Source organism: Bemisia tabaci, unplaced genomic scaffold (genome assembly GCF_918797505.1).
Source record: "Bemisia tabaci unplaced genomic scaffold, PGI_BMITA_v3".
Lineage (NCBI taxonomy): Eukaryota > Metazoa > Arthropoda > Insecta > Hemiptera > Aleyrodidae > Bemisia > Bemisia tabaci.
This window is the reverse complement of record NW_027311782.1, coordinates 66694-92955: the sequence shown is the minus strand read 5'-3', so window position 1 is coordinate 92955 and position 26262 is coordinate 66694. Positions and strand designations below refer to the sequence as shown.

At 39.7% G+C, this 26262-nt stretch overlaps 1 protein-coding gene across 1 annotated transcript in view; it reads right to left on the bottom strand.

Moving 5' to 3' along the window:
- Nucleotides 1-5873: 5873 nt before the first annotated feature.
- Nucleotides 5874-26262, bottom strand: part of LOC140223729 (dnaJ homolog subfamily C member 2-like) — a gene marked incomplete at its 3' end in the record, with an annotated part of 28611 nt that continues 8222 nt past the window's right edge. The window contains 4 exon segments of the mRNA XM_072305948.1: nt 5874-6125; nt 6993-7231; nt 20703-20916; nt 25143-25322. Of these exon segments, the coding sequence (XP_072162049.1) occupies nt 5874-6125; nt 6993-7231; nt 20703-20916; nt 25143-25322 (885 nt within the window).

The following is a 26262-nucleotide window of genomic DNA, read 5'->3' as shown; positions in this document are numbered from 1 at the left end:
GGAAAATCCTTTGGCACGGTCAAAGTATGATACCTAAGGAATAAGAAAATGTTAACGTCCAGGAGTATTTTGCGTATTTCTCGAGAAAAGTCCATCTAAAGTTGGCAACCTCGAATCAGCCCTATGTTAGCAATGTAAAATCAACGTCAAATACCCAAACTTTAACTTCTTATAACAAAGATATTAGCAGGAACATAGGAAAACCCTTTGGCACGATCAAAGTAGGATACATAAGGAATAAGAAAATGTTAACATCTAGGAGTATTTTGAGTATTTCTCGAGAAAAGTCATTTTAAGTTTTTTGTCTTTTCCCCATATGTTTTCAATGGGGAAGTTCATTCCCGAGATTTTTCCTTCAACTTTTCCCGCTTATCCATGGTGATCTACGAATGAAAATCACAAATAAACTATCATTCCTTGTCAGAAAAACGTTCCTCACCATGAATATCAAGAAAAATTGTGCGTTTTCAAAAAAAAATTTTTGATGACTTTTTCGATTTTTGTCCACGGAGTGCCGCACTGTGCGCCGCGCCGCGCCTTATACACCTACATGGTCGCGACCGTGCGTGATTTCCCGGATTCTGCGACAAATTTTCTATTAAGCATGATGTACAGAGGGTATCTAACCCCTATAAAACATAATTTGTTTATCAGGATTGATTTTCATCTTACAGTCGGTATATGCGGAAGGAAAACAGGACATAAATTCGTACAAATCAACATGAAAGCATATTCTTTATTGGCCTTACGGTATTTGTTGTCTGGAGTAAAACGTGATATGAAATTGTTTAAAAGATCGGCTAGCCGTTTTCAGTGGGGTTATTCTATCATATCTTTGACATGAAACGGAGTCACCAATAACTGAGGTAAGGCGGAGAATATTTGTCCATCATCATTTCTAAAAAATTGCACTGATTTCAATGATTTATAAAAATAATAAGTAATAGAGTGTTTTTTTGATAATTTTTCTAATTGGCCAAATTTTTTCTTATTGAACTTTAAAGTTTCTTTTAATGACCCGCTGGCCATTTTCGATGTTTTTTCTGGGAAGTTTTGCAATAACAGAAGAAAGGTGGAAAATGATAGGATTATTTTGACTGAAAACTCAGTTTGTGCTTATTTAAATTCATTTTTAAATCTTGAAAGAATAACAAAATGAGTTTGAATTCCGTAATTAATTGACAGCCTGGTCTTTCACTGAAATTTAAGCAGTACCATATTATGTCCTCGGTTATTGTGTACCTTACTGAGCATTTGTGCAAGTATCATAAAGGTCCTGAGGGAAAAATTTGTTTGAGATACCAAACTCTGCAGCAAAAATCATTATGATATGATTTTTGCTCTGCATAGTTGTGAATTTCCATTGAAAAAACCGCATCTCGACGTTAGTCGGGGGGACTACCCCGACGCGCCCGCGGGGGGCCCGTGGCAAATTTTTTAATTCAACGAACAAGAATTGTTTAAATCTGTTCTGAAGTAAGATATTTGAATGTAATGCAAGCCGAGAAAAGGAGGAAGATGTTGGTGAAGCAATTCATCTGCCTCTGTCATTATCTGACTCTTAGAAATGGCCAAAGTGAAATACTATTCAATAGCAAAAGGATTCATATCTCTGCAAAGGAGAGAACACCAGGGAATCTTCTGGCCTTACAAAAGGGCCGCTGCGTGCATAAACTATCGATTAAGAATTAGGAAAAGAAAAGAAACATTAGGTTCTGAGTGTAAAATTGTGATGATAGTCAAGCCGAATGATTCTTCAAACTCCCATAAAAATAGAATAGGAAACTGAAAGAAAATGTCATCAACATACGCAAGGCCAGGTTATTTCAGCCCCCCATCTTTACTATAAGCTCCAAGACCTCCTAATTTTGCGAAACTGGTAACGCTTAGTTCCAGCTTTCTACCAGGCCGATTTTCTATTGTCTTTAGATAAGCCAACTCTTTTCGGATTTTCAAAATATGGTCCAGGTTTTTTTATATTACGTGGTAAAGTTGCGAATTCTCCCATTTAAACAATGTAAATTTATACTTTTTGTCATAGTTCGTTTGAGCGTTCTACCGAGCCGATTTCCATGGTTTAAAGGACCCAGGTTTTTTTAAAATCACGTTATAAAAGTGAGTGAGTTTACAGAATGCTCCGGTACTGCTACCGCTATGCGCGGGAGGATGCGCAGTGGTCGAGGAGGTTGCGCAGTAGCTGTGTAGCCTGCGCATCAGCTCTACACTTATCTACACAAGATTCGTGCTGGCGATCTCACGTAGAGCGGTGGCCGAATCGTCTAAGACGTCTGATGCGTCCACTTTGATCTCGGTGTGGGTTCGATCCCCGAGTCATAGATGCTTAATTAATACCTGACTATCAATGTTCATTGTTTTACTGCAATATTTCATCAAGCAGTCATTCCAAAACGCGTCCTTTTAATTTTAAAGTAATTTTAAGTAAAGTTTAAAATTGAAGTATACCTCATATCGTAATTTTTTAGGGGAAAAATAAAACTAACACTGATAGGAGGGTAAAAATAGGGCCGCGAAGCGGCCCATCGATGGCGCGGAGCGCCCTCAGGGGGTTGGGCCGCGTAGCGGCCAGGGGGCGTAGCCCCCTAGTCATCGGATAATCATGGGAGCGTTTGAGCCTTCCGCCTCCCTCCTTCTGCCTAAAGTACAGAAGGGATTCAAAAGATCTCTCCCTGAAAGTTTTTGAAATTTCAACTCTATTTGGACGAATTTCCAGGTTTCCGTGAGGCAAATTTTTTGTTGATTTCTGTACAATAATAACGCGGTTTCATGTATTCTCAGCTTATAATGCTTTTGCAATCTTGTATTTTAAGATGTTCTATTTATTTGCTTAGCTTCGACCTCTCTTGCTTGTGAAAAATCGCAGGAAAAAATTAGGAGAAATGCCAGAACAATCGCATTTCATCAGTGAAAGCCTAAACAAAGTAAAATATGCTAGTTAGCACAACACTATGTACGAATTAACTTTTTAATATTCTCAAAAATAAATGAAATGAGAAAAAATACAATTTCATCTAGATTCTTTTGAAATATGCAATCCAATAATGAAGGAAGAATAATATACCAACTGACTGAACAAGGAGTTATCATTACAGCCTATGTGCCAATAATACAATAAATTCCATTTACAATTATTATGATTAAGTTTCACTTTCTGAATTCATGGTCCATATGAAGTAATTGAATAATTCAAATGGGGTGAGATTATTGTTTTCTAGTTAATATTCCTTCAATTTGACAAAAAAAGGATCCATGGGCCACTGCATGTGGCAGAGACATATCTTAGACGAAAGTTTTTTCCATATGCTTTCATGTTGATTTGTACGAATTTATGTCCTGTTTTCCTTCCGCATATACCGACTGTAAGATGAAAATCAATCCTGATAAACAAATTATGTTTTATGGGAGGTTAGATACCCTCTGTACATCATGCTTAATCGAAAATGTGTCGCAGAATCCGGGAAATCACGCACGGTCGCGACCATGTAGGTGTATAAGGCGCGGCGCGGCGCGGCGATGAAATTGGGTCCGTACGCCTACCAACGGAAAGTGCTTGCCACGGGGGTGCGCTTAAAATTGCGCTCATGGATCTATTTATCACCATACCAAAATGGTCATGGTATTATTCTAAACGTCAGAGAATGATCTTTCTTTAAAACTCAGGAGGAGGTTTGTTTCTTCAAACGATTGAAAATTATTGGTCGTTACAAATTTTGGAAATTTGAAAATTTTCGGTTCTTTTGAAAAATACCCGGAAAATTTGATAGGAAACCGCAAGTATATCCGTCTGATTAGTCATCTTCTAACATAGCTTCTAACAAGCCCAAAAGAACGAAAATCAGACGAGAATAGGCCGAAATGTAGCTCGCATATGACTTGCGTAGCACGTTAATTGCCCGTATTGCGCCGTTTTCACTGCGCACCGCGTATCGCGACGCTTCACTTAAATTACCCTAGCGGGTGCATTTTTTTACGCAAAAAATTGTTTTGGTATCAATGTAAAGAAAGACAATTTCCCATCGCTGTCACTTGAGGCAAAAAAGTCATTTTTTCGCTTGATGGGGTTTTCGCTTTTTTTTTTGATGGGGAATTCTTCAAGAAATTTTGAGTCCAATTTCTAGCATGTCTTGTGGTCCACTGAACTGGAAAGTTAGTGTGGTAGCAGATGAACAAAAAAAGACTCAAGTGTGCAGCTTGTGTAATAAAGTTTGAACGATGCATCATTCTCTTCGTTTTTTCGTGTAGAATCCGATTTTCAATGTTGTCAAGTTCAAAAATGATGCTGGTGCCCCCAATTCAAGATTGCGCCCAAAATGGCCGCCTCAGGGGTCAAAATTCCAAAATTTGAGAATATTTTCGAGTTTGGTATCCATATATATGTAATTTTGGTCGTAGAATTCGTAGAATCCGGGAAATCACGCACAGTCGCGACCATGTAGGTGTATAAGGCGCGGCGCGGCGCGGCGATGAAATTGGGTCCGTACGCCTACCAACGGAAAGTGCTTGCCACGGGGGTGCGCTTAAAATTGCGCTCATGGATCTATTTATCACCATACCAAAATGGTCATGGTATTATTCTAAACGTCAGAGAATGATCTTTCTTTAAAACTCAGGAGGAGGTTTGTTTCTTCAAACGATTGAAAATTATTGGTCGTTACAAATTTTGGAAATTTGAAAATTTTCGGTTCTTTTGAAAAATACCCGGAAAATTTGATAGGAAACCGCAAGTATATCCGTCTGATTAGTCATCTTCTAACATAGCTTCTAACAAGCCCAAAAGAATGAAAATCAGACGAGAATAGGCCGAAATGTAGCTCGCATATGACTTGCGTAGCACTGCTGCAGTATTTCCATTGGATTGATAGAGCACGAATTGTCGAAACCCGCAGATTTTGAAAAAGCGAAAATTCCAAAAGTCGATGTCAAATTCTCTGGGTTTCCCCGGGAGTAGAGACCCTGCAATATAATGGGGTTCACGACCTCCCGAAAATGTTGGGACTTTGGAGGGCCATAAGTTGAAAATTTCAAAACGCAACAGTATGTTATCACTTCAGATTGGATTCTACGCGAAAAGTTACGTAAACTTGTTATGGCATACGGCCTATTTGCCCCAAATTATTTTGGCCCCGTCTTTCTTCCAAAAATATACGACTCCTAATGAGGAAATGGGGCACTAGGGTAATTAGGGTAATTTTCGTAACATTCTTTGGGGTCGCTTTACCCCTGGAAATTTTTGTCAGCACTGACATGAAGACATTTACAGGCTTTTGACGGTAAAAGAAACTTGGATTGTTCTCATGAGAGCTTTAGCAGATTAGTCAGGTTTTGCATCTAGAAGTTGCAAAATTCATATCCAGTATGAATTATGTCCTCAAATAGTCAAAAAAGACCCAAAATTAACGAAAGGTTCCTCCAAAGCATATTTAAATATCTTTGTTAGTTCTTCTTGTAAAATAGGAGAAGAAATTAGGTGACATCAAATACAAATAGACTGATTCTATTTAAATGTAACCATTAACAAGTTTTCTTGATAAATTTCACTTTCTTCCGGTGCTTGGCCATTTTTGGGGGGAACATGTGAATTTCCGAAAGTAGCTCAAATCAGAGGTTATATTGACAAGTTCTCTCATCACTGTTGTCGGTCCCTTTCAAACCAGAATCTCACAGAAGAACATAAAAATTAACCTAGATATACTTTTTACTTCATTAGTCACTGTATTTCGCCAAAAAGGGTATCAGTAACCCAAGTGTCTAGTTATTCCGGTATCCCTTTACAACAGAATAGAAAAAGGGGGAAAAAAAAGAAAAAAAAGGTTAAAAATAATAACGCATGTAAGACATTGCATAGAATTACGCACCTATGATTTGTTCCAGCAGGAAATAGATTTACAGCTTTGATTAGCAACTGAACCTGTCCATGAGACCATGGCGGTTTACAGGTAACTCCATTGGTGATAGCTGGATCTGCATAATTTTCTTTAGAAACAACGTTCAACTTAGGAGTAAGATGCGAGTGTCGTTCAGCTTCTAAGGTTTCATCTATCTCCTGAATTTTTTCTAAAAGATATTCTCTCCCTCTGTTTGCTAGTCCATTGCATAATGTTTTTAACCTAGAACAAAGGCATCCAATAGATCTGTGGTCTAGTATGTAGATTGAAGTGGCATATGTCCTCCTCGTGTAGGAAGCACTTCCTGCCATGAAAATTACTGAAATTAACTCCTAACCAAGATATTGGCGATTTTATTTCGCACTTGTTACGAAAACTTTGAATCTCCGACTTAACAAGAAAAAAGAGAGTGGATACAAATGAAAGGCCCAACAGTGGTTTTGGGAGACATTATAATCCAGAAGTGTTTCTCCCCTACCCTGTGTTGTTCAACGTCTTAACAACAATCAACAACTGCCATTCTGCGAGGCATTTCTGGATCGTTTTCGTTCAAAAACATTGAAATTAGGCGTTTTTATTAGTTAATAATTTCTTTAATTAAAAGCCGCACCAAATAAAAATATATAAAAGTAAAAAAAAAAAGAATTTAAACATCAGAATTCAGTAACACATAGAAATGAAGTAATATAAACAGGAGATCAATGAAAACTATAATCAAGAAAAAAAGTATATGGATTGTAAATTTCAAAAAGTCTACCAATCATTTTCATTTAAACGTGACTTTTGCATTGTGTCAATTCCATCCGCCAAAGGCACAACAAAAAAGACAACTGATAAAGCTGACCTATCGTATAACTCCATTCCTGCCTAATCTTGTCTTATCTGGTCGACACAAAAATTTGAACAATCAGGCTGTAGGGGATAAATCATCTCAACAGTGCTTGAGGGTAAGACTTTTTTTCTTTCTGTGAAAAATTCTGGTGCTAAGGAGAAAAATATGGCTTTCAAGTAAAGCGTAAAATCACTCACACAGCAACCTGGAACAGCTACCAGTCCTATAGAAAGTTTAAGAAAGAAACAAATACTTACTCATCTAAACTATACATATCACACATTTTCTCAATATTGGACATGTGAGGTACTAATTCCTTGTCAGTTTGAATAAAATAATTGTTAGTTTTACATATTTTCCGAACGGTTTGTCTTTGTTTCTTCAATGCTTTTTTCATTTCCTCTTTTTCTGCTTTTTCAGCGGCCAACTTTTCTCGTTCTGCTGCTTCGACTTCTTCTTTCTTCTTCCGCATTTTTTCTTCTGCTTCTCTCGCTGCCTGGAGAAAGAAATGAAAAGACTCAGCTCGTGCAAAAACCACTAAGGTCCATTTTTTTTCCAATTTTGAGACTTTTGGGTTAAAATACTCTAGTGGGTTAGACATATTCATTAATGTGGTGAAAATGTTTGTTCGTTAGGTTTGAACCCCTTTTCAGGGAGGGGAGGGGGGGGGGGCGTGGTACAAATCATGCGAAAACCTCGAATGTCCATCTTTTGTTCTATGCCTCATAATCGGTGTATTGTTTGATTTAAAATCATTATACAATTAACCCTTAGATGACTGACCACTTTTACCTACACGAAAGACTAACCCGGGCCTGCGAGGCCCGTATTGAGAATAAATGGTAATTTGATGGCTACAATGCTTTTTTTCTCTATTTTTGGATGAATTTTATGATTTGCATACTTTGACTTCTCTAACCAAGGTCCCAAATTTTTTTTTTCACCCATTGGCTGCCCCCCCAGCCCCCCTAAACATTCCTCTCCTCTCCCCAGTACCTTCAGATCTAAGAGTCTTTCATTTTAAACACATTTTTATATCTTTTTTCAGGATTTGAGGAAGTTAAATTGAAGGAGCATTATTACCCCTATAAATATACTTGCATTTGAGAAGGAGGTGGAACCTTGCCCACCCTCCCCCCTCCCCCTCCTTCCGGTGGCCAAAAAAAGTAGTACTTTCCGATGTGTTTCTTTCAAAGTTTTGCACTTGGAAGGTTTATTTTTTCATTTCGTGAAAAGAAAAGAAAAGTCTAAAATGTATTATTGTGCTATTACTACTATTAAGTCGCTCTCATGGCGCTTCTGTGCGCTCTGCGACACCCACCCGCCACTGACAGCGATCTTGCCAGAGCACCTCCGGCAGAGCGCATCTCCTCATTTCAAGCCTTATTCCCTCAATCCATGATTTGACAGGGCGTCCTCTACGTTGGCGTTCATAGGCGTTACGTATTGTTGTTATTTATGGAATACTTCTATATAATTTCCAACTTTTCGACAAGTGAGAGCAAATTTACTCACAGTTAATTATGAGATAAACGCGGGAAAAAATTTCGTATGAAGTTTCTAATGGTTTTCCTGAGGTTTTGCTGTAATCGTTGTAGCTGAGAAGTTGTCAAGGAGGAAATATACTGCCTAAGAACTGCAAAAGCACCATGCGTTATTTTCTTAAAACTACAAGATAACGCCTTTAAATATTCACCATATCACAAGAAACACCTAAATTTATGTCGTAAAAACTCTTGGATCGTTAAAAAGTAAAAGTAGATAATGAATAATGATTCCAGTAGTGAGACGACGGACAATAAACATAAGTAGTAAAGATTTTAGGAAAAACAAAACAAAAAAAATTACTGAAGATCAAGAAAATCAGACTTATTATTTACTTATTATTATTTTAATATCTTAGGTGATTCTTGTAATAAGGTGAATGTGTTAAGGAGTTACCTTTTAGTTGTAAGAAAATAACGCATAAAGCTTTGACAGTTCTTAGACAGTAAATTACCTCCATGACCACTCCTCAGCTACAACTATTACAGCAAAGAAGCTCTGGCAAGATCGCTGTCAGTGGCGGTTGGGTGTCGCAGAGCGCACAGAAGCGCCATGAGAGCGACTTAATAGTAGTAATAGTACAATAATACATTTAAGACTTTTCTTTTCTTTTCACGAAATGAAAAAATAAACCTTCTAAGTGCAAAACTTTGAAAGAAACACATCGGAAAGTACTACTTTTTTTGGCCACCGGAAGGAGGGGGAGGGGGAGGGTGGGCAAGGTTGCCCCCTCCTTCTCAAATGCAAGTATACTTATAGGGGTAATAATGCTCCTTCAATTTAACTTCCTCAAATCCTGAAAAAAGATATAAAAATGTGTTTAAAATGAAAGACTCCTAGATCTGAAGGTACTGGGGAGAGGAAAGGGATGTTTAGGGGGGCTGGGGGGGCAGCCAATGGGTGAAAAAAAAATTTGGGACCTTGGTTAGAGAAGTCAATGTATGCAAAACATAAAATTCATCCAAAAATAGAGAAAAAAGCGTTGTAGCCATCAAAATTACCATTTATTCTCAAATACGGGCCTCGCAGGCCCGGGTTAGTCTTTCTAGGGGTAGACATGAAAAAAAAATTGCTGTGTCTTAAGAAAAAATTGAAAAATTTTTTTTTTCAAGAATAATGTTTTTAAGGATATTTGTAGAGCTATTTGTGAGGGACAGACTCCTAGGTTAATTACAGCCGCCGTGGCGCGAAAAATAAAAAGCCGCCGGCCTGAGAGACCCGGTTAGTCATCTAAGGGTTAAATACCATCGTCTAATTTTCTACTTGAGACTTCAGGGTAAGAAACCCGAAGACTCGAAAACTTCCTGGAGTTTTACAGCAACTTGGCCAATTGGCTACTCACTTGGCAAATAAGACTGTTCAACAAAAAAAATGAAAAAAATGTGCATGCAAGGAGGGGTATCGTTAAGGGCCTTTTTTGGCCCCACCCTAAAATTCCTCAACTCTGCGATTTTTTGGTCATTGAAGGTCTATATTTTACGGAATGCACAATTGTTTTGTCATTTCCGGTCTATTTCGGGGTCTACCACTGGCCTAAACATGGGCCTGAAGGCCAATTTTGGCGCGAAAAATGCGGGTTTTTCAGCATTCGACGCGCTGTTTCGTAACGATCCTTTCGGAGGACAAAAAAAATCCTTCAAGTATGTTCATTAGGGATGTAAGAGAGTCACTTTGGCCAATTTTCGTCGATGTCAAACTTTGCGCTCATAGTTAAAAAAAACTTTTTAGAATTTTTCTTGTTTTTCATCATTATTTAAAATGGCTTGAAAAAGGCGACTCATCTTACACCAGAATAAACTTTTTTGGCAGAAAATGGTCGTAGGTGGTCAAAACCTTCCTCTAAGAACTTTTTTCGATTTAAAGCCCCCCAAAAAAGCCGGTGTTGCCATATTTCATTGCCTAAAATCATAGAAAACCGAGTACTTATGGGGGCTATTTCTCGTCGAGCTCATTCAGACAAGTCCAAAAACCTTCATTTTTCATATGTTATGGCCGAATCACCAGTAATTACATACATTTATCTAACTACAGAACCTCCCATCGCGGCACGGCGTTGCCACATCATCGGGGAAAAATCGAGAAAAATCCACGTTTCCCTGGATTTGAGCCATTTTTTTCGGATTATGCGGATGGAATAAAGTTGAAAGTTGAAAATGGGTTGTATGAGCTATTCGTTCACAGAGAATGCACCGACGTCATCAGGGTGAAATTGCAGAGCCGCCATGTATCAGCCAAAAAATACCACCTTTGGATACAGTATCACCCCATGGGCGTTTCTGGGTGGTATTGCCAGTGCAAAGTGGGCGCTAGAGTCGTCGGCTGCTGTGCGCACATGGCATCTGTCATGTGGTACCTCGCTCATCACAGACATAAGACAGAACCACAAAAAACCAAGCGTTTGTCAGATGAGTACGGGTCATTTCTTCAAGATTCCGCAACGGTAGCTCCAAATGAGTGGTCTGATGGAGAGGACGAGGAACCTGATGAAGAGTCGACAGATGAAGATGCAACTAGAGAGGAGTGAGGGAAACCAGAGAAGAGAGGAGGGGGCAACGAGGGCAGCAGTATTATTCGAGGGTAAGGACAATTTTAAATGCAAGTTTAATGTTGCTAAATGAAATGTGCGAAATGCGATATTAATAATATATGCGATAATAAATGCGAATTTAGGTGGAGTAGATAGAGTTACTGTTCTAAATTAATTTAGGGAAGCAGAATTCTGAACAATCGCTGCCGATAAGAGGGCTGGGGGAGGGAGGGGGATGGTGGTGGTTGTCAGGGCGGGTAAAAATTCAGCATTGAGGACTCGCGATTCTGACACATGGCTTACTTTCTTTCGGACTTCAGATCACGGCCAATGTTTGAAAGTCGCATCCTCTTGCGCAAATATCGTGCCTAGAAATCGTAAGAATATGGGTTGTCTATAAGCGCAATATATTAAAATAATGAATACCGGCACAAGGTATGATCCACTTGCATCTCTGAATACTGCAATTTAAGTCTTTCAACTTTATTCCATCCGCATAATCCGAAAAAATGGCTCAAATCCAGGGAAACGTGGATTTTTCTCGATTTTTCCCCGATGATGTGGCAACGCCGTGCCGCGATGGGAGGTTCTGTAGTTAGATAAATGTATGTAATTACTGGTGATTCGGCCATAACATATGAAAAATGAAGGTTTTTGGACTTGTCTGAATGAGCTCGACGAGAAATAGCCCCCATAAGTACTCGGTTTTCTATGATTTTAGGCAATGAAATATGGCAACACCGGCTTTTTTTGGGGGCTTTAAATCGAAAAAAGTTCTTAGAGGAAGGTTTTGACCACCTACGACCATTTTCTGCCAAAAAAGTTTATTCTGGTGTAAGATGAGTCGCCTTTTTCAAGCCATTTTAAATAATGATGAAAAACAAGAAAAATTCTAAAAAGTTTTTTTTAACTATGAGCGCAAAGTTTGACATCGACGAAAATTGGCCAAAGTGACTCTCTTACATCCCTAATGAACATACTTGAAGGATTTTTTTGTCCTCCGAAAGGATCGTTACGAAACAGCGCGTCGAATGCTGAAAAACCCGCATTTTTCGCCAAAATTGGCCTTCAGGCCCATGTTTAGGCCAATGGTAGTCCCAAAGTTTCAAGTCCCCAAAAAATTTTGGAGGGAAGTGGCGGAGGGTCAAAGTTGAAAATCCGCTAAATTTTCGCGAATTTTTTACTCGAAAACTACTAAATATTTCGAAACGCGGTTTAAACGAGCGTTTTTAGCGTGAAAAGAGCTTTCAGAAAATGTATAATATTATAGGGTTTTGTCGACTTAAACTCGAGTTATCGCCTCCGAAGCGCCGGAACACTATAAAATGACCCGCTTTTTTGTCACGTTCGGGCCGATCCCCAAAATACTCCATTTTTAATTTCTTTGAAAAACTGATATGTTGTTCCTGACTCTTTATGGCACCTATATGTCTTTACCGTATCCTGGGGAAATGTTTTGTTCGCGAGTTATAAGAGCGGAAAGGAGCGAAGGTCGGGAAAATCGGCTATTTTGAACTGCGCGCGTCGCATGGGTTAGAAGGAGAACGCCCCCTCCTCTTCAGTTCGGCGAATCACACTCCTCTGCCGACCTCGCATTGTTGCCACATGTCTCCTGATCCGTCGCCGCGCGCAGTTTAAAATAGCCGATTTTCCCGACCTTCGCTCCTTTTCGCTCATATAACTTGCGAACAAAACATTTCCCCAGGATACGGTAGACATATAGGTGCCATAGAGAGTCAGGAACAACGTATCAGTTTTTCAAAGAAATTAAAAATGGAGTATTTTGGGGATCGGCCCGAACGTGAAAAAAAGCGGGTCATTTTTTAGCGTTCCGGCGCTTCGGAGGCGATAACTCGAGTTAGAGTCGACAAAACCCTATAATATTATACATTTTCTGAAAGCTCTTTTCACGCTAAAAACGCTCGTTTAAACCGCGTTTCGAAATATTTAGTAGTTTTCGAGTAAAAAATTCGCGAAAATTTAGCGGATTTTCAACTTTGACCCCCGCCACTTCCCCCCAAAAATTTTTGGGCACTTGAAACTTTGGGAAAACATGGGGCATTGTTAGATGAATGAATAGGGCAAGTTTCAATGGTATCCGGCACGAGCGTGAAATGGCCCGTTTTTCACGTACCCCTTTGACCTTCACTAATCTCTGACAACCCCCCCATTGTTTAGAAGGTCCAATTTTTCCGGGCCCGAAGCTTTTTCGGACTCTTCTCACTTCTAGGGAAATTACAAAAACTGTCGATTTTCAAGTAATTTGAGCTGAAAAACCGGAATATGACCTCAGAAATTTATTGTCACCCGCCGTTTTTACAAAAAACCCGATTTTCTTGGAATATTGTTGCAAAAATACCAAAAAACTTGTTCTCGGGAAACTGAGCAAAATTGACTTGTTTTAATCGGGCATACAATTTTTATTAAATTAATTATTCTGAATCTGTAAAAGAGAATCTGTATTTTAGAATGCTAAATCAGAATATGACCTCCGATTTTTCATCGCCCTTAATTTTACCGGAAAAGTCGATTTTTCTTGGAGGGCGAGTTTTTTGGCATTAGTGCAACAATTTTCCAAGAAAATCGGGTTTTTCGTAAAAGAGGGCAGGCGGTAACGAATTTCTGAGGACATACTCCCGTTTTTCAGCTCAAATTACAAGAAGATCGATGTTTCACACATAAATGGGGACTGTCCGGAAAAGCTTTTGAGCTTTTCCAAGAGCATCGATTTTTAAATTTCTAAAACATTTTTTTAATCCCGCTTTTAAAAGGGTTATACAGTTTTTAGCAGTTTCTCAAAATTAGAGAAAATGGACATTGGCGGTTTTCGCACGAGCCGCTTCAAATGGTACACACATTTATTCTTATTTTCATTCACTACCAAAACAGCTGGAATATAATATCAGTCAAAAATCGTACAAGCTACTGGACCAGGAAATCTCAGTAGCAGCCGTCTCTGATTTTGATCCAGTTACTGGAGAGGGGTAGTTCCACATGGTTTGTGCAGCCTAAAGGTGAAAAAATCAAGCACTTTTTCATAATTTATTCCAAAGCGAACAGCTTTTCCCACGTATCGTAGAACTTTGCTTCATCCACAGATCAACACTTTTCTGTTGTTTGGGAGGTTTGTTTCCCAAACGTCAAGCGTTTTTCTAGATGTTTTTGCCCTTGCAAGTGATTTTTGACAGCAGATCGCCAGTCATTATAATGTTAAAGGACTTCCTGACGCAAAATACACATGCTGCACTTTCATTATCATCAGACTCGGAGAAGCAAATCTTTAAAGTTATCATCGGACAACCACTGGCAATTGAAGATAAACCCATCGGGCATGACGTTTTTTGACGTTCAACCACCAATGTGCCAAGTAAAATTAAGGAAAAAAACTATAAAACAAATCAATATATCGACTCCCTAATGTGAAATTTCAATTCTACGTGTAAAAATAGTGAAGTATCGATATGCTGAACATGACTGAGCAACAACTAGAAGCCCTTGGCAACATCAGTCGAACAAGAAAACAGCAAATATTAGATGGCATTTTGGCCCGTATGCCCTCCTCCTCTCCGGTGACTCTAAAGCAGTACCTCTGCTCATCTTGAAAGTTTTCTTTGAGCTTTAAGTTATTGTAAGCTTCAATTACAACTGGGTTCGATGGCCAAATCGGCTGCCCAAAAAGTAAGCCATTTTTCGGAGCGCTCCATGGAAAATTTTCACAATTTTAGGCTTCCAAAATTTACTATATGGTTGTTAACGGTGGTATACGTGTTCTGGTACTTCAAATAACTATATTCAAGAAACCCAGGCATCATTAACTCGTTCAGGCAAACCGTGCCGGGAGAATGTTACGAAAAATCGGCGAAGTCGTACGATGTGGCGCCAGTCCGAAGGAACGAAAGAGGCGTTTTAAAAGTGATGAGGTAAATTGTGTTATTTTTACCGTGAAGTGCCCTAAAACGTGTGTTACCTCAACAAACTTCAAAGCCGTAGCAACAATTTAAAGGGGAAAAAATCGCAATATGACAGAAAAATGCGATTTTTCAAAGTTTGAAGTTTCCGCTTGGGAACTTGTCAGCTGCTGCGACACCACTTAATTTGATCCGATCTGGCTGAAATTTTTTGTAGGTTTATTTCACACCAAAAGACAAGTTTTCGTGGGATCAAACTTGATTTTCGAAAAGTCGAAAAATAAGAATCACTCTATTGACCATTGAAAATTAGGGAAGAGTAAATTACACTGAACACTCTCCCCCCCCCCCCCCTTCAGTTTTGAAATGGTACTCATTAGAGACAAAAAAATTATTTTGACTCTAATTTTAATTTTTGGAACTTCTTGGCTTTGATTTCCCTGCAAAATGGTGTAGAACCAGCACCATTTCTCCACCTTGTTAAATTACCAGCACTTTCCAAGCACCCTCCCGAAAAATCATCAAGCACTTTCAAAGCCTTGAAAAATATTTTCAAAATCAAGCACTTTATCAGGCTGCACAGACCATGTTCCAAGTGCTATTTGAACTATTTGACAGATGCCTTGAAGTTTTCACAAATATGGCTCCAAAGCCTCCCTAAAGTAGTCTACCAACTCTTCTTGCTTATCAAACACACTATTATCAATGAATTTCTCCTTCCATCCTCATCAGTGGTGTTGATCTGCAGCAAGCTGTTTGCTTTGTATGCAAGAGGTTGCCGCATCCACTCCTACACAACTTCTTCTTTTTCACTTTTTTTTATTATGTGCAAGAAAAAAACCCTCTCCGATGAAACTCCTTCTTCTTTACAAATGAAATTCTATTAACAAAGGGAACTTCCCAAGCTGCCGCCTCCGATCGGGCTGAAAAAATTCATACGAACTCTTTGGATGAATTTATTTGACCCGTATTTTTTTGTTTTTTTCAACGCCCCCTAGGAACCCCCCAAAAAAATTCCGGCAAGTCTTGCTTTGAGCGCTCGAGTCTATATACGTAGTATAGCAACCAGTTCTTATCAGTCGGCGGTGGCTCTGCGGTAGCGCGCTTGCCCGGTGTCACAGCGGTCCCGGGTTCGAATCCCGGGCGCCGCGCCTACTTTTTACGACCGAATTTTATATTCTCACACATTTTCACATCGAATCCCATTTAATACAGTGGAACTTAAAACATCAATTAATTTACAACCATCATCAAACACAAATTGATCTACGATCAATAACTTCTTCAATTTGAAGTATAGATTTTTTTTGGGAGAGGGTGGGGGGGGGGGATACGCGCGCGATTATCTCGCCAATCACTGTACTTTTACATTAGCCAACGACCCGCTCCGCCCCCTCACATCAACATATTTCTCCCGATCACCCGTATGCGTCATGATTTTTCCCGTCATTATCCACAAAATAATAATGAAAAATTACTTCGAACATTCAAATTAAAAATGCTGCTGTAGGATCACAAAACTCACCGGCAAACTCTGTTCCGTCGAAAAGGGTTTTCGAAACGAGGTGTTGTTGCCCATTCTCCGATCCTTTTCAAGGTGTACGTCGTAAGGTCGTCCTATCACATAAGAAATGCCTCAACGAGAGGGTCTCATTCCCGGATATCCAATGCTGTCTAGTCTTGTGAGAAGGGTGGGAGGGGGGGGCTCTAAAAAGCGGAAAAATTATCAGACGTATTCTATGTACGCGTCTTTTTGCTTCTTACTGTATCGCTCGCGCTCTGGATTTCAGCAAGATCATAATCTTGCTATCATAATAGCATCTTTCAGAGATGGGTTTCTGATCCGGTTTTCTCGGTCTATCTGATTGCTCTAAAGAAATGTATGCTGTCATAATGCTTGGGTCTCTCAAAATTGTGTCGATACTTCCCGAGATAGAGATGTACACGGAAAATCACAATGATAAAACTGTTATTTTTCTCATATGGAGAATGATCAAGATCTTCAGTATCCATCAAAAGACGTTGACGGTCGCAATATCGTCTTTTCCGGATAGTGGACCTTCTTGTTCGTACGATGTTGTGAGTAGCAGTTCGGTATTTTCACCAGTTTGGAAAGACCCCCCTCTTCATAGTGGAATTAACGGTGTTAGTGGTCGCGAAATTTCGGACGGATTTTTTTTTTGTGAGAAAATCTTGCGGGATCGGCAAGTTGTTACAGGCTGTGCAGAAAAAAGGGCACTTTTCCGGAAAATCGCATCATATAGGCCAGAAACTTGCCGAAAAGTTCATAGAACTTTCAAACGAACATCAGTTTTACGAGGAATCTGAACTTTTCCTCGAAGATGAAGCAATGGACGTCGAAAACGACACCGCGTATGATAATAGTGACCGCGAAAATGAAACGGATAATTCCTCTAGTGATGACCCTCATTCAGACTACGAGGAGGAAAAATTTTCATCGTCGGATATTGTTCCTTTTTCGGTTAAAAAAAAAGTAGTGGACCTATCCAGAGCGCATCCCAGGTGGAGTTTGAATACTCTTAAAAAACATTGTTCCGCGCTAAAAAGTGATAGACAATTGCGTTTGTGGAAATCGCAGGTAGATGAAGGGCAATCTTCATTACGCGAAAGTTTTGCTGCCATAAGTGACTACACATATAATCAATTTAAGATGGCCCGAGCAGCCCGACGGCCAGTCACTAATCGCAATATTCGACAGTGGGCAATAGAAGCCGTGGAAACTGTGACGAACCGTAAGAATTTTCGTTTCTCAGCATCCCAATCGTGGGTCGATGATTTTAAGCGAAAGCGAAGGATCCGACAACGAAAAGTGACGCGCGATTTAAAATCGAAAAATGAATTAGATGAAGCCGAAATATCGAAACGTTGGACTAATTTTGTCAGTGCAACCCGACAAGCAATGAGTGATTACGACCCGACTTTATTTTAAATACGGACTTTATTTTAAATACGGATCAAACCGGGTCTGAATATCGGTTCAAAGTAGACCGCACCCTATCTGAACGGGGCGAAAAGTGCACGGAAGTTTTTTTAGGGGACATTAATAAAGTTACTCACTCATATACGGCTCAATACTGTATCACTGCGTCAGGTAAATTATTACCTAAAGTGTTCCTTTGCATGCAGGAGGCAGGAGGTGTTTTCGGGCCCCGCGTACAAATTAAAGTGAACGATCTGGTCGAAAGGTACGGCAATGTTTACGTGACAGCTTCAAAGTCGGGGAAACTTACGAAAAATCACGTTGAGCTTTTTTCGGAGCATATTATTGCACCTTATGTGCAAGAAAATCGTTTTCTGCTAATTTTAGACTTGTGGGGTGGCCAAACCAACGAGGATTTATTTGATCCCTACTTCGCGGATGAAAACGGCGAACCCTCTTGTGCGATAGCAGTTATACCTCCCCTGTGCGCGCAGTATTGTCAACCCTGTGACGTTACATTTTTCCGGCAAGTGAAACAAATCCTTAAAAAAATGCAAAACTGTGAGGTGCTTTTTAAGGAGAGGCGGGAGCTGACTTCGAGGGAGGATTCAATCAAACTGCACTCCATTGTTCACCACCAGCTCTCTTCACCATCCTTCACCAATCTAATAAAATATGCTTGGTCGACACCAGGGTACACGGATGACCGCATATTTTTCAGCACAGTGAATGAAGTGTGTTTCCCTGAGGACGTTTTCCGTCAAAAGTGCTGCGTGGGAAATTGCGAGAAAAGTGCGTTTATACGGTGTGCGCGATGTTACAAGTGCGTCTGTTTCACTTGCTTTTACGACGCATTCCATCCCGAAAGTTGCACCTAATTTTTTTTTTTCTAATTTTTCTCTCTCTTTCGTTTTTTTTTTTTAATATATATTTTGCACTCTTTTATTTTCTATCTTTTTTTCCTGGTATGGTGAAGAAGGGCTCATCGAGTTTTTATGGATTGTGCTGCGAGGACGGGCAACAACATCTCCTTTCGAAAACCCTTGCCGGTGAGTTTTGTGATCCTACAGCAGCATTTTTAATTTGAATGTTCGAAGTAATTTTTCATTATTATTTTGTGGATAATGACGGGAAAAATCATGACGCATACGGGTGATCGGGAGAAATATGTTGATGTGAGGGGGCGGAGCGGGTCGTCGGCTAATGTAAAAGTACAGTGATTGGCGAGATAATCGCGCGCGTATCCCCCCCCCCACCCTCTCCCAAAAAAAATCTATACTTCAAATTGAAGAAGTTATTGATCGTAGATCAATTTGTGTTTGATGATGGTTGTAAATTAATTGATGTTTTAAGTTCCACTGTATTAAATGGGATTCGATGTGAAAATGTGTGAGAATATAAAATTCGGTCGTAAAAAGTAGGCGCGGCGCCCGGGATTCGAACCCGGGACCGCTGTGACACCGGGCAAGCGCGCTACCGCAGAGCCACCGCCGACTGATAAGAACTGGTTGCTATACTACGTATGTAGACTCGAGCGCTCAAAGCAAGACTTACCGGAATTTTTTTGGGGGGTTTCTAGGGGGCGTTGGAAAAAACAAAAAAATACGGGTCAAATAAATTCATCCAAAGAGTTCGTATGAATTTTTTCAGCCCGATCGGAGGCGGCAGCTTGGGAAGTTCCCCTTGTAAGTTATCTTACGAGAGGATCATTAACTGATTCAACACTGCCAGCCTACGTTACCATGCAGTGTTCCCTCAGTATTACAGTATTACCATTCAGCATTCACAAGTAATTTATAAATTGAACAGCATTTTACTTCATCAGGTTGTTGAATTTTAAGAATGTGACTCACTTTTTTTTCCCCCCTGGTCCTACTGTTGTCAGACAACATCCGAAAAAAGAAATGGGAGTTACAATCTTATAATTTATAAATGTTTGCCGTTTAAATCTTTGCAATAATTTGACAGAAAAGCTTGGATAGAGTAGGGTTTGGAACTCTACGAAGGGGAACGGCTACATGCTTGTGAGCTTTGACAGCAGAATGGCTCTCCATTTTTACAACAAGGCTCCATCCTAATTCCAGATTTCTGCTTACTCAGTCTTCCTCAACCTTTTGTTCCCACCATACGATTCCTTTTTCTACCATTGTTAGAGAGACCAAGAATTCAAGTTAAATGTCTTAGTTTGTGATTTATGGGCTCTGAAAATTCCATCAATGTTTTTTGTTCAGTTTTTAACTTCAAGCTGTTTTCAACTTTTTGTAATCCTTCTCCTGGTTGTATCGGACCTAAAACGTCTCAAATACCTGTTTGAAAACCGTCCTCTTTATCTTGATTCTGGGTAAGTTTGTGCTTGGAACATAGGACTTACAATTTCCTCTTTGGCTGTGAATTCTGCCTCATAGCAAGTATGCCCGAATTTCGGTCCCTAAGAACCAGAGTGATGACTAGATTTGAAGAACCAAGGAAATTATAGTTTTTACTGGCATCTAAACTTCCTTACATTTTCTGCCATTTGCGGACTTCAAACCTTTCTCCTGTAGGCTTTGACCTTAGCCAAATATGCCATGTACTAAATGAGCTTTGAATAACCTGAGAGTAAAGTTTATTAGGAACTTTTCAGCCCCTGCAACCTCCCTTTGGACTTTCCATTTATTGCTCATACTTTCATTAAAAGAATCATTAATTTGCTGGAGAACTTTGACTGAATCACATCCATGATTGCATGGAAACCTTCCCCCTCCCATTTTCTGTGGCATTGACCTAGATTCTTGTTCTGGTTATCAATCTTTTCAGTAGGTCCTAGATGCTGTTTTACTGTTGCTGCTTTCCTCTTTAGTCCTTCTGGCAATACAGGTACTTGCATAACTTCTTAACTTCTCTCTTCTTTCCTTAATTATCAAGGTTTATTCTTTTTGGAGTACCTCAAAAATCTTGCGAACATTAATCTTCACATGCAAATTATAGTTGAGATTATTTTGCAATTTTTATTCTATTGCTTTGAAAATCTTCAGAGATGAACCAAAACCATCCGGATTAAACTTACACGATTTGCTCCCTCGATTCTAGCTCTGACAGCTTCTTGTTTGGCTAATTTTGCAGCTTGCTTCTTTTCCTTTTCTTCTATTCTGAATTTGGCTATTCGAGGATCTAATTTATAGGCTAATTCGACCAGATTTCTAATTCGGCTCATTTCCTCCTTCTTGTACTTGGCTCTCATAGCTTTGTTTTGTTTGTCAATCCACCTTCTTTCTTCACGGCTATAACAAATGAGAAGACCACAAAGTTGAGAATTTTAAAAAGGGTCCATAAATTAACCACCTAGAGAGCTGATCACAAAATGTTTTATAGTATTGACTTGATCATCTCCTCATCACTTTTCTGACATAACAAAGAGGCTCGGTCACATGGTATTTTTTATAGGTAAATAAATGTTTTTTTCCCCCCACACCCATGTTACATATTTTTGTGAATGTTCGTTTATGCTTTCTCAGTGTTTGGCTAAGGCTTCCATTACAATTCATTGGCTGATGGATTTATTACTATACATACCGGGTGTTTCAGACCACCCGTCCACTATCTTTTTCTCTAAAACGGCGGAAAATTGAGCTTCAGGACCAAAACTCTCATAGGATAAATTGACCCCAAAGAATTGAATGAAAATATTTTCAGCCCGCCAAAATGGCTCCTTGGGGGTGTTTTGAGGGGGTGCCCCCCCCATTTCTCGCGATTTTCAAATAGGAAGGGGAAGGGTATCTTTTGACATTGGATTCGACATTTACAGTAAAAAATTAGAACATCTTACGCTTTGCACTCTATCTCTAAACCCCCATTTTTTGGAGTTATGGGGCATTTTCGGGAATTTTTGAGGCAATTTTCAATTCGATGCTGTAAGCGGCCAAATTATTCAAAGAGGGTTATTCATATAGGCGAAAAACGTACCCAGCCCGGAATATACGAAACTTTGTGGGCTGATAGTACTAGTTGAGAGAGGCTTATCCCTAGCTCCGTTTTTGCAGGAGCCCCAGGGAAACAGCGTTGCCATTTTTTAAAGTCGTAACCTTCAAACATCCATAACTTTCGCCGAAATGCAGTTACAGAGCTCGTATTTATACCAAAGGATGCAAAAAATTACGTTCTATCGACCAAATTTTAATTTGACTCCATTGTTGCCACGTTATGGCCATTTTTGTAATTTTCGTAATTATTTAAAATCACGTTACCGCCTAAAAAAGTGTTTGCGGTTGGTGGGGATTGAATAAAAACCTGTCGGAATTATTGTTCGTTCGATTCCACATCCATCGATATATTATACTTTTCTGAGAGACTTAGGGAACACGAGTTATAGCGATTTGAAAATTCGGCAACACGCCCGATACCCCGATATTGACGCTCGTTTCGGTACGTTTCGCAACTCCGGGTTAAAGCAAAACGCCTAGACCAAACAAAATTCGAAAAGTCAGTTCATGTTTTGCGCTTTTTTGAAACTTTCACATGATTTTTAGGAATTCAAGTAGCGGCGGTGTTGCCGGTTTTCAATGAAAACCACCGCTGCGATCACAATTTAAAGTAGTACTCATTAAATCTTATCCAGCTACATTTGTTAACCTAAACTGACCATTTGCGACATGGTGTTGACAACATTGCCGAATTTCCGTCGGAATTCGCGTTGAGGCGGAGTTGCCAGTTTTCATGGAAACCGCCACCGCAATCACAAAAAGAAATGTATTACTTATTTAATCACATTCAGCCTTATTCTGTAGTTGGAATTGTTCATTTATCGAATCGATGGTTTCCTCTATCTCTCTGCAACGGCAGTGGTGCCTGACAGTACCGAGATATCGATATTGTATAGAGATCAAGAGCAATGGATCTAGGCCCCTCACCAAAACTACTCATCGGACCGCTTGAGTGATTCGGTAGCTTTAAATTTCGATATCTCGTTACTGTCGGTTGCCGGGGCTGAAAATCTTCTCATTCGATTCTTTGGGGTCAATTTACCCTAGGAGAGTTTTGGTCCCAAAGCTTAATTTTCCGCCGTTTTCCAGAAAAAGATAGTGGACGGGTGGTCTGAAACTTTTCGAGAAAAAGATAGTGGACGGGTGGTCTGAAACACCCGTTATGTCAGAAGAGCTATTTTACCTATGTTTCTTAATGATCTCTTAAGACAATACGTGTTAAAATAGACTCATGAGATTTTCGGACTCGGCGCTAAAAACTACCCTGGAACATTAATATTTACATCTGTGTTAACCAATGATACTTTCGATCTTTGTTCACCACCAAAATAGCATAGTTTATAAAGAATGTATTTATATTGGAATGTTAAGGGAGAAGGGGCTTTAGGTGGAGGATAGGGTGCATTTTAGGTTAGGTTTTGCCCAGTTACGAATAAATTTATCAATTAGAACTCTTTGAGAAACCTGAGATAATTTGCCAAATTTTGCGATTTTGAGGGTCCGTCGGGACCTCTGAATGTTGAGCAAATGCAAAATCGTTCTACAACCTATGGTTTTACATTATTTGGAACGTTTTGGCGGGGTCCCTTGTCCATTTTTAAATTCATCATTTTTTTCGTTCATTCATCATCCGTTTTTTACCGCTTTATTGTATCAATGTGAGGACAATCCTTTGCTCAAAGTTTGTTTCGTCCGCCCAATGTACTCCGTTTCACAATCTCCGCATGGAATGTAATACACTACACCCGCCATCTGGTCCTTTTCAATTTTCACTTTTAACTTAGACATAAGAAAACTAAGGCTGTTGTACTCAGTGTGCACAACAGAAAATCTGTATTTAATAAAAATTTCGGATACATTTTCCGACAAATATGGCACAAATGGTAACGAAATTAATTTGTCGAACTCAATTTTCCTTTCAAGCTTCTTACTATGCTCCTTATCTCTCGTTCCACATCCTCAAAAATAGAAATTAAGTTTGTAATTACCGCGCTGATGTGGATGGACTCAGTAGCAATTATCATCACCTAGATGATCTTCCTTTTGGGCCTAGATGGAGCTGGAGCACCTAAGTAATCTCTGTTTCGATGTGCTTTGTTTCAAGTTGCACTTGCTCGTTTATTTTGGTTGCACTCCCGGTCTTACAAAACCAGCGGTAAGGCTCATAGTGTCCTTCTTTCTAATTTTCTTTGTTTTTGCCGGTAGAATATGCAGGTGTGATCCATGCGAAACGTCCCAGGCTTTTCATTTTATTGTATGTGTTCTTTATATTATTTGCGGCCTCAGTCCCGATTTAAGTTGTTTCTTTGAGAGTGTTTCGGGCTGATTAAGTTGTTTCTTCTATCGTTTTTTTAAACAATGAGCGCATCATCCAACTAAAACCAAACTAGGGTTAAAATGTGTCATAAAGCCTCCTTGATAACATATCAAAAGCTCATTTTAGTTAGACGATGCGCTCCGTGTCAAAAAAGCCTCCGAGAGATAGAAAAACACGCATTTTTGCTCAAATGCGCCTGCAGACGTATGTTCAGGCAACCGTTTAACAAGTACCCAGTGGTCTATGGACCAAATCATGCTTATTTCTGTAAACTACATTGAGTAAACTTGGAAAACCCGCATAAAATCCCAGATTCTAGGGGGGGCGGGGCGCAAAAAAGGCCCTTATTGATACCCCTCCTTTAAAACGGCCCGGTTTTGCGCCGAATCAAATGATGTCATCGGGCACCAATCAGAAGCGAGCGCGGGTTTCTACAGCTCTTGTTAAATGTTATTCTACTCCTCATTTATTAAAACAACAGAAAATTCAGAACTATATCTTCAGAGTCAAAGAATCAAATTTCATTTATGTTATCCGTCGTAAACAAGCCAGAATTCCACAATGAAATACGATTTATTTTAATTAGCATGAGAGGAGATGACGATCTGACCGCTGCAGTACATCACTTCTATCATTGTCCCGCCATTCCGGTGCGTTTTAAATTCCTTCAAGTCTTCGGTCCTCTTAAAAGCAGGTTTTTCTAGGATTTTGGCTCCAAAAACACGGAATATATCACCATGTAATCTACTCACATGGTACTTATAGAATATTAAATAAAATACACAAGGTTTAGTGACCCATTGCAGTAAAACCAGAGCACCTTCAGAAAAGAATCAATTAAGCTCCTTGCACCTAGAGAAAGTATTATTTTGAGGGGGAATTTTTGAAATCCTCAGACTAGTGTGGACCCAGCACTATTCTACTATTGAGTTACTTTTAGTATTCCTGATTCTGGCCGATTTATAGTGATTTTCCTTCACCCAAAGCAGAAGATATTCTTTAAATCAAGCATGATGGCAATTTCTGTCATCAATCAGACTCCTTGCTTGATCATGTTAAGGTTGTAGAAAAACAGGGCAAATTCCTGGGGCTTTTTTAACTAATTCTCTTTGAAAGACAGAGTGCTAGAAAAATGTTGGAACGAAAATTGTTCCAAGGGGTGTGATAGAAAACTGTTAAAGCAAGGCAACAACAAATAAAATTAACATACTCATGGCCTTTATCCTTTTCTTCTTCATCATAATAAGAAAACTCACGCCACGACTGAAAGTTGAACCAGAAATTGTAGAATTTTTCTACTTTACTTCTAGAATCGGTGGGACCTCCAAGGCTAGGCACAGGTAATATTTCTGACCAATGAGCATTTCTGTCAAAAACAGGCTTAAAAAACCTGAAAAAAGAGAAACAAGCATGGTAGATAGTTCAGAGAGAGCATTGAGTTTGAACTTCAGAACAAAAAGTGTGAAGTATTAAACAGAAGAACTTTAATTTCCCAAGTATGTTCCAAAAACTTTCACTCTCACTGCACCTGAGATGAGGAGCTCCAGATTGAACTTGAATATGTGCGTAATCTCATTTTGGTGCTCCTCAGCGTGTCTGTGATTTTGATTTCCATGTCCTCTCAGGATGAGAATAAAAGTTGGAAAAATCAAGCAATACGAATCCATGTATTGCCTTCTTTTCTCAACATTACCTGCACTTATGTTAAGTTGTATATTTTTCCAATCTCTACCAGTAGGTTTGACACTCATTTATTTTGCCATTCATAACATATCCTACATACAGGGTGTTTCAGACCACCCGTACCAGGCCTTTTTCTCGGTTGTTTTAGGTCGTACGAAGTCGGGGACCGCAGGGTTGAATAGGGAATCGACCCCAAGGATCCCCCCGTGGTCCCGAAACCCACCCACCCCCCCCCCCCGTTAGGGGGTAAAGGGGGGTCACGATGCTAAAAGTCACGGTTCCCGACCGAACTGCGGATAAGTCGCATCAGAATTGAAAAGCACGGAAAATTTCACGTGAAATTGACCCCTAAAAATCCAAAATCGGCCCATCTAAGGCCCAAAAGAGACCCCCTAAAGAGGCGGACAGTACCTCCCTCCATAATTTCTCTTTGGTCTCAAAACTGACGTAGATTCTCCAGAAAAAGACGGGTTCCCAGGTAATCGACCCCGAGAAATCCAAATTTCATGGTCCCGAAGCTCCTCTAGTCCCCCTTGGGGAGTAAACGGGGGGCCCAATTTTAATAATCAGGGCTCCTTTCCGAATCGCAAATTGATTGCATGCAAATTGCGGAGCAGAACACATTTACATCTTAAGTGACCCCCAAG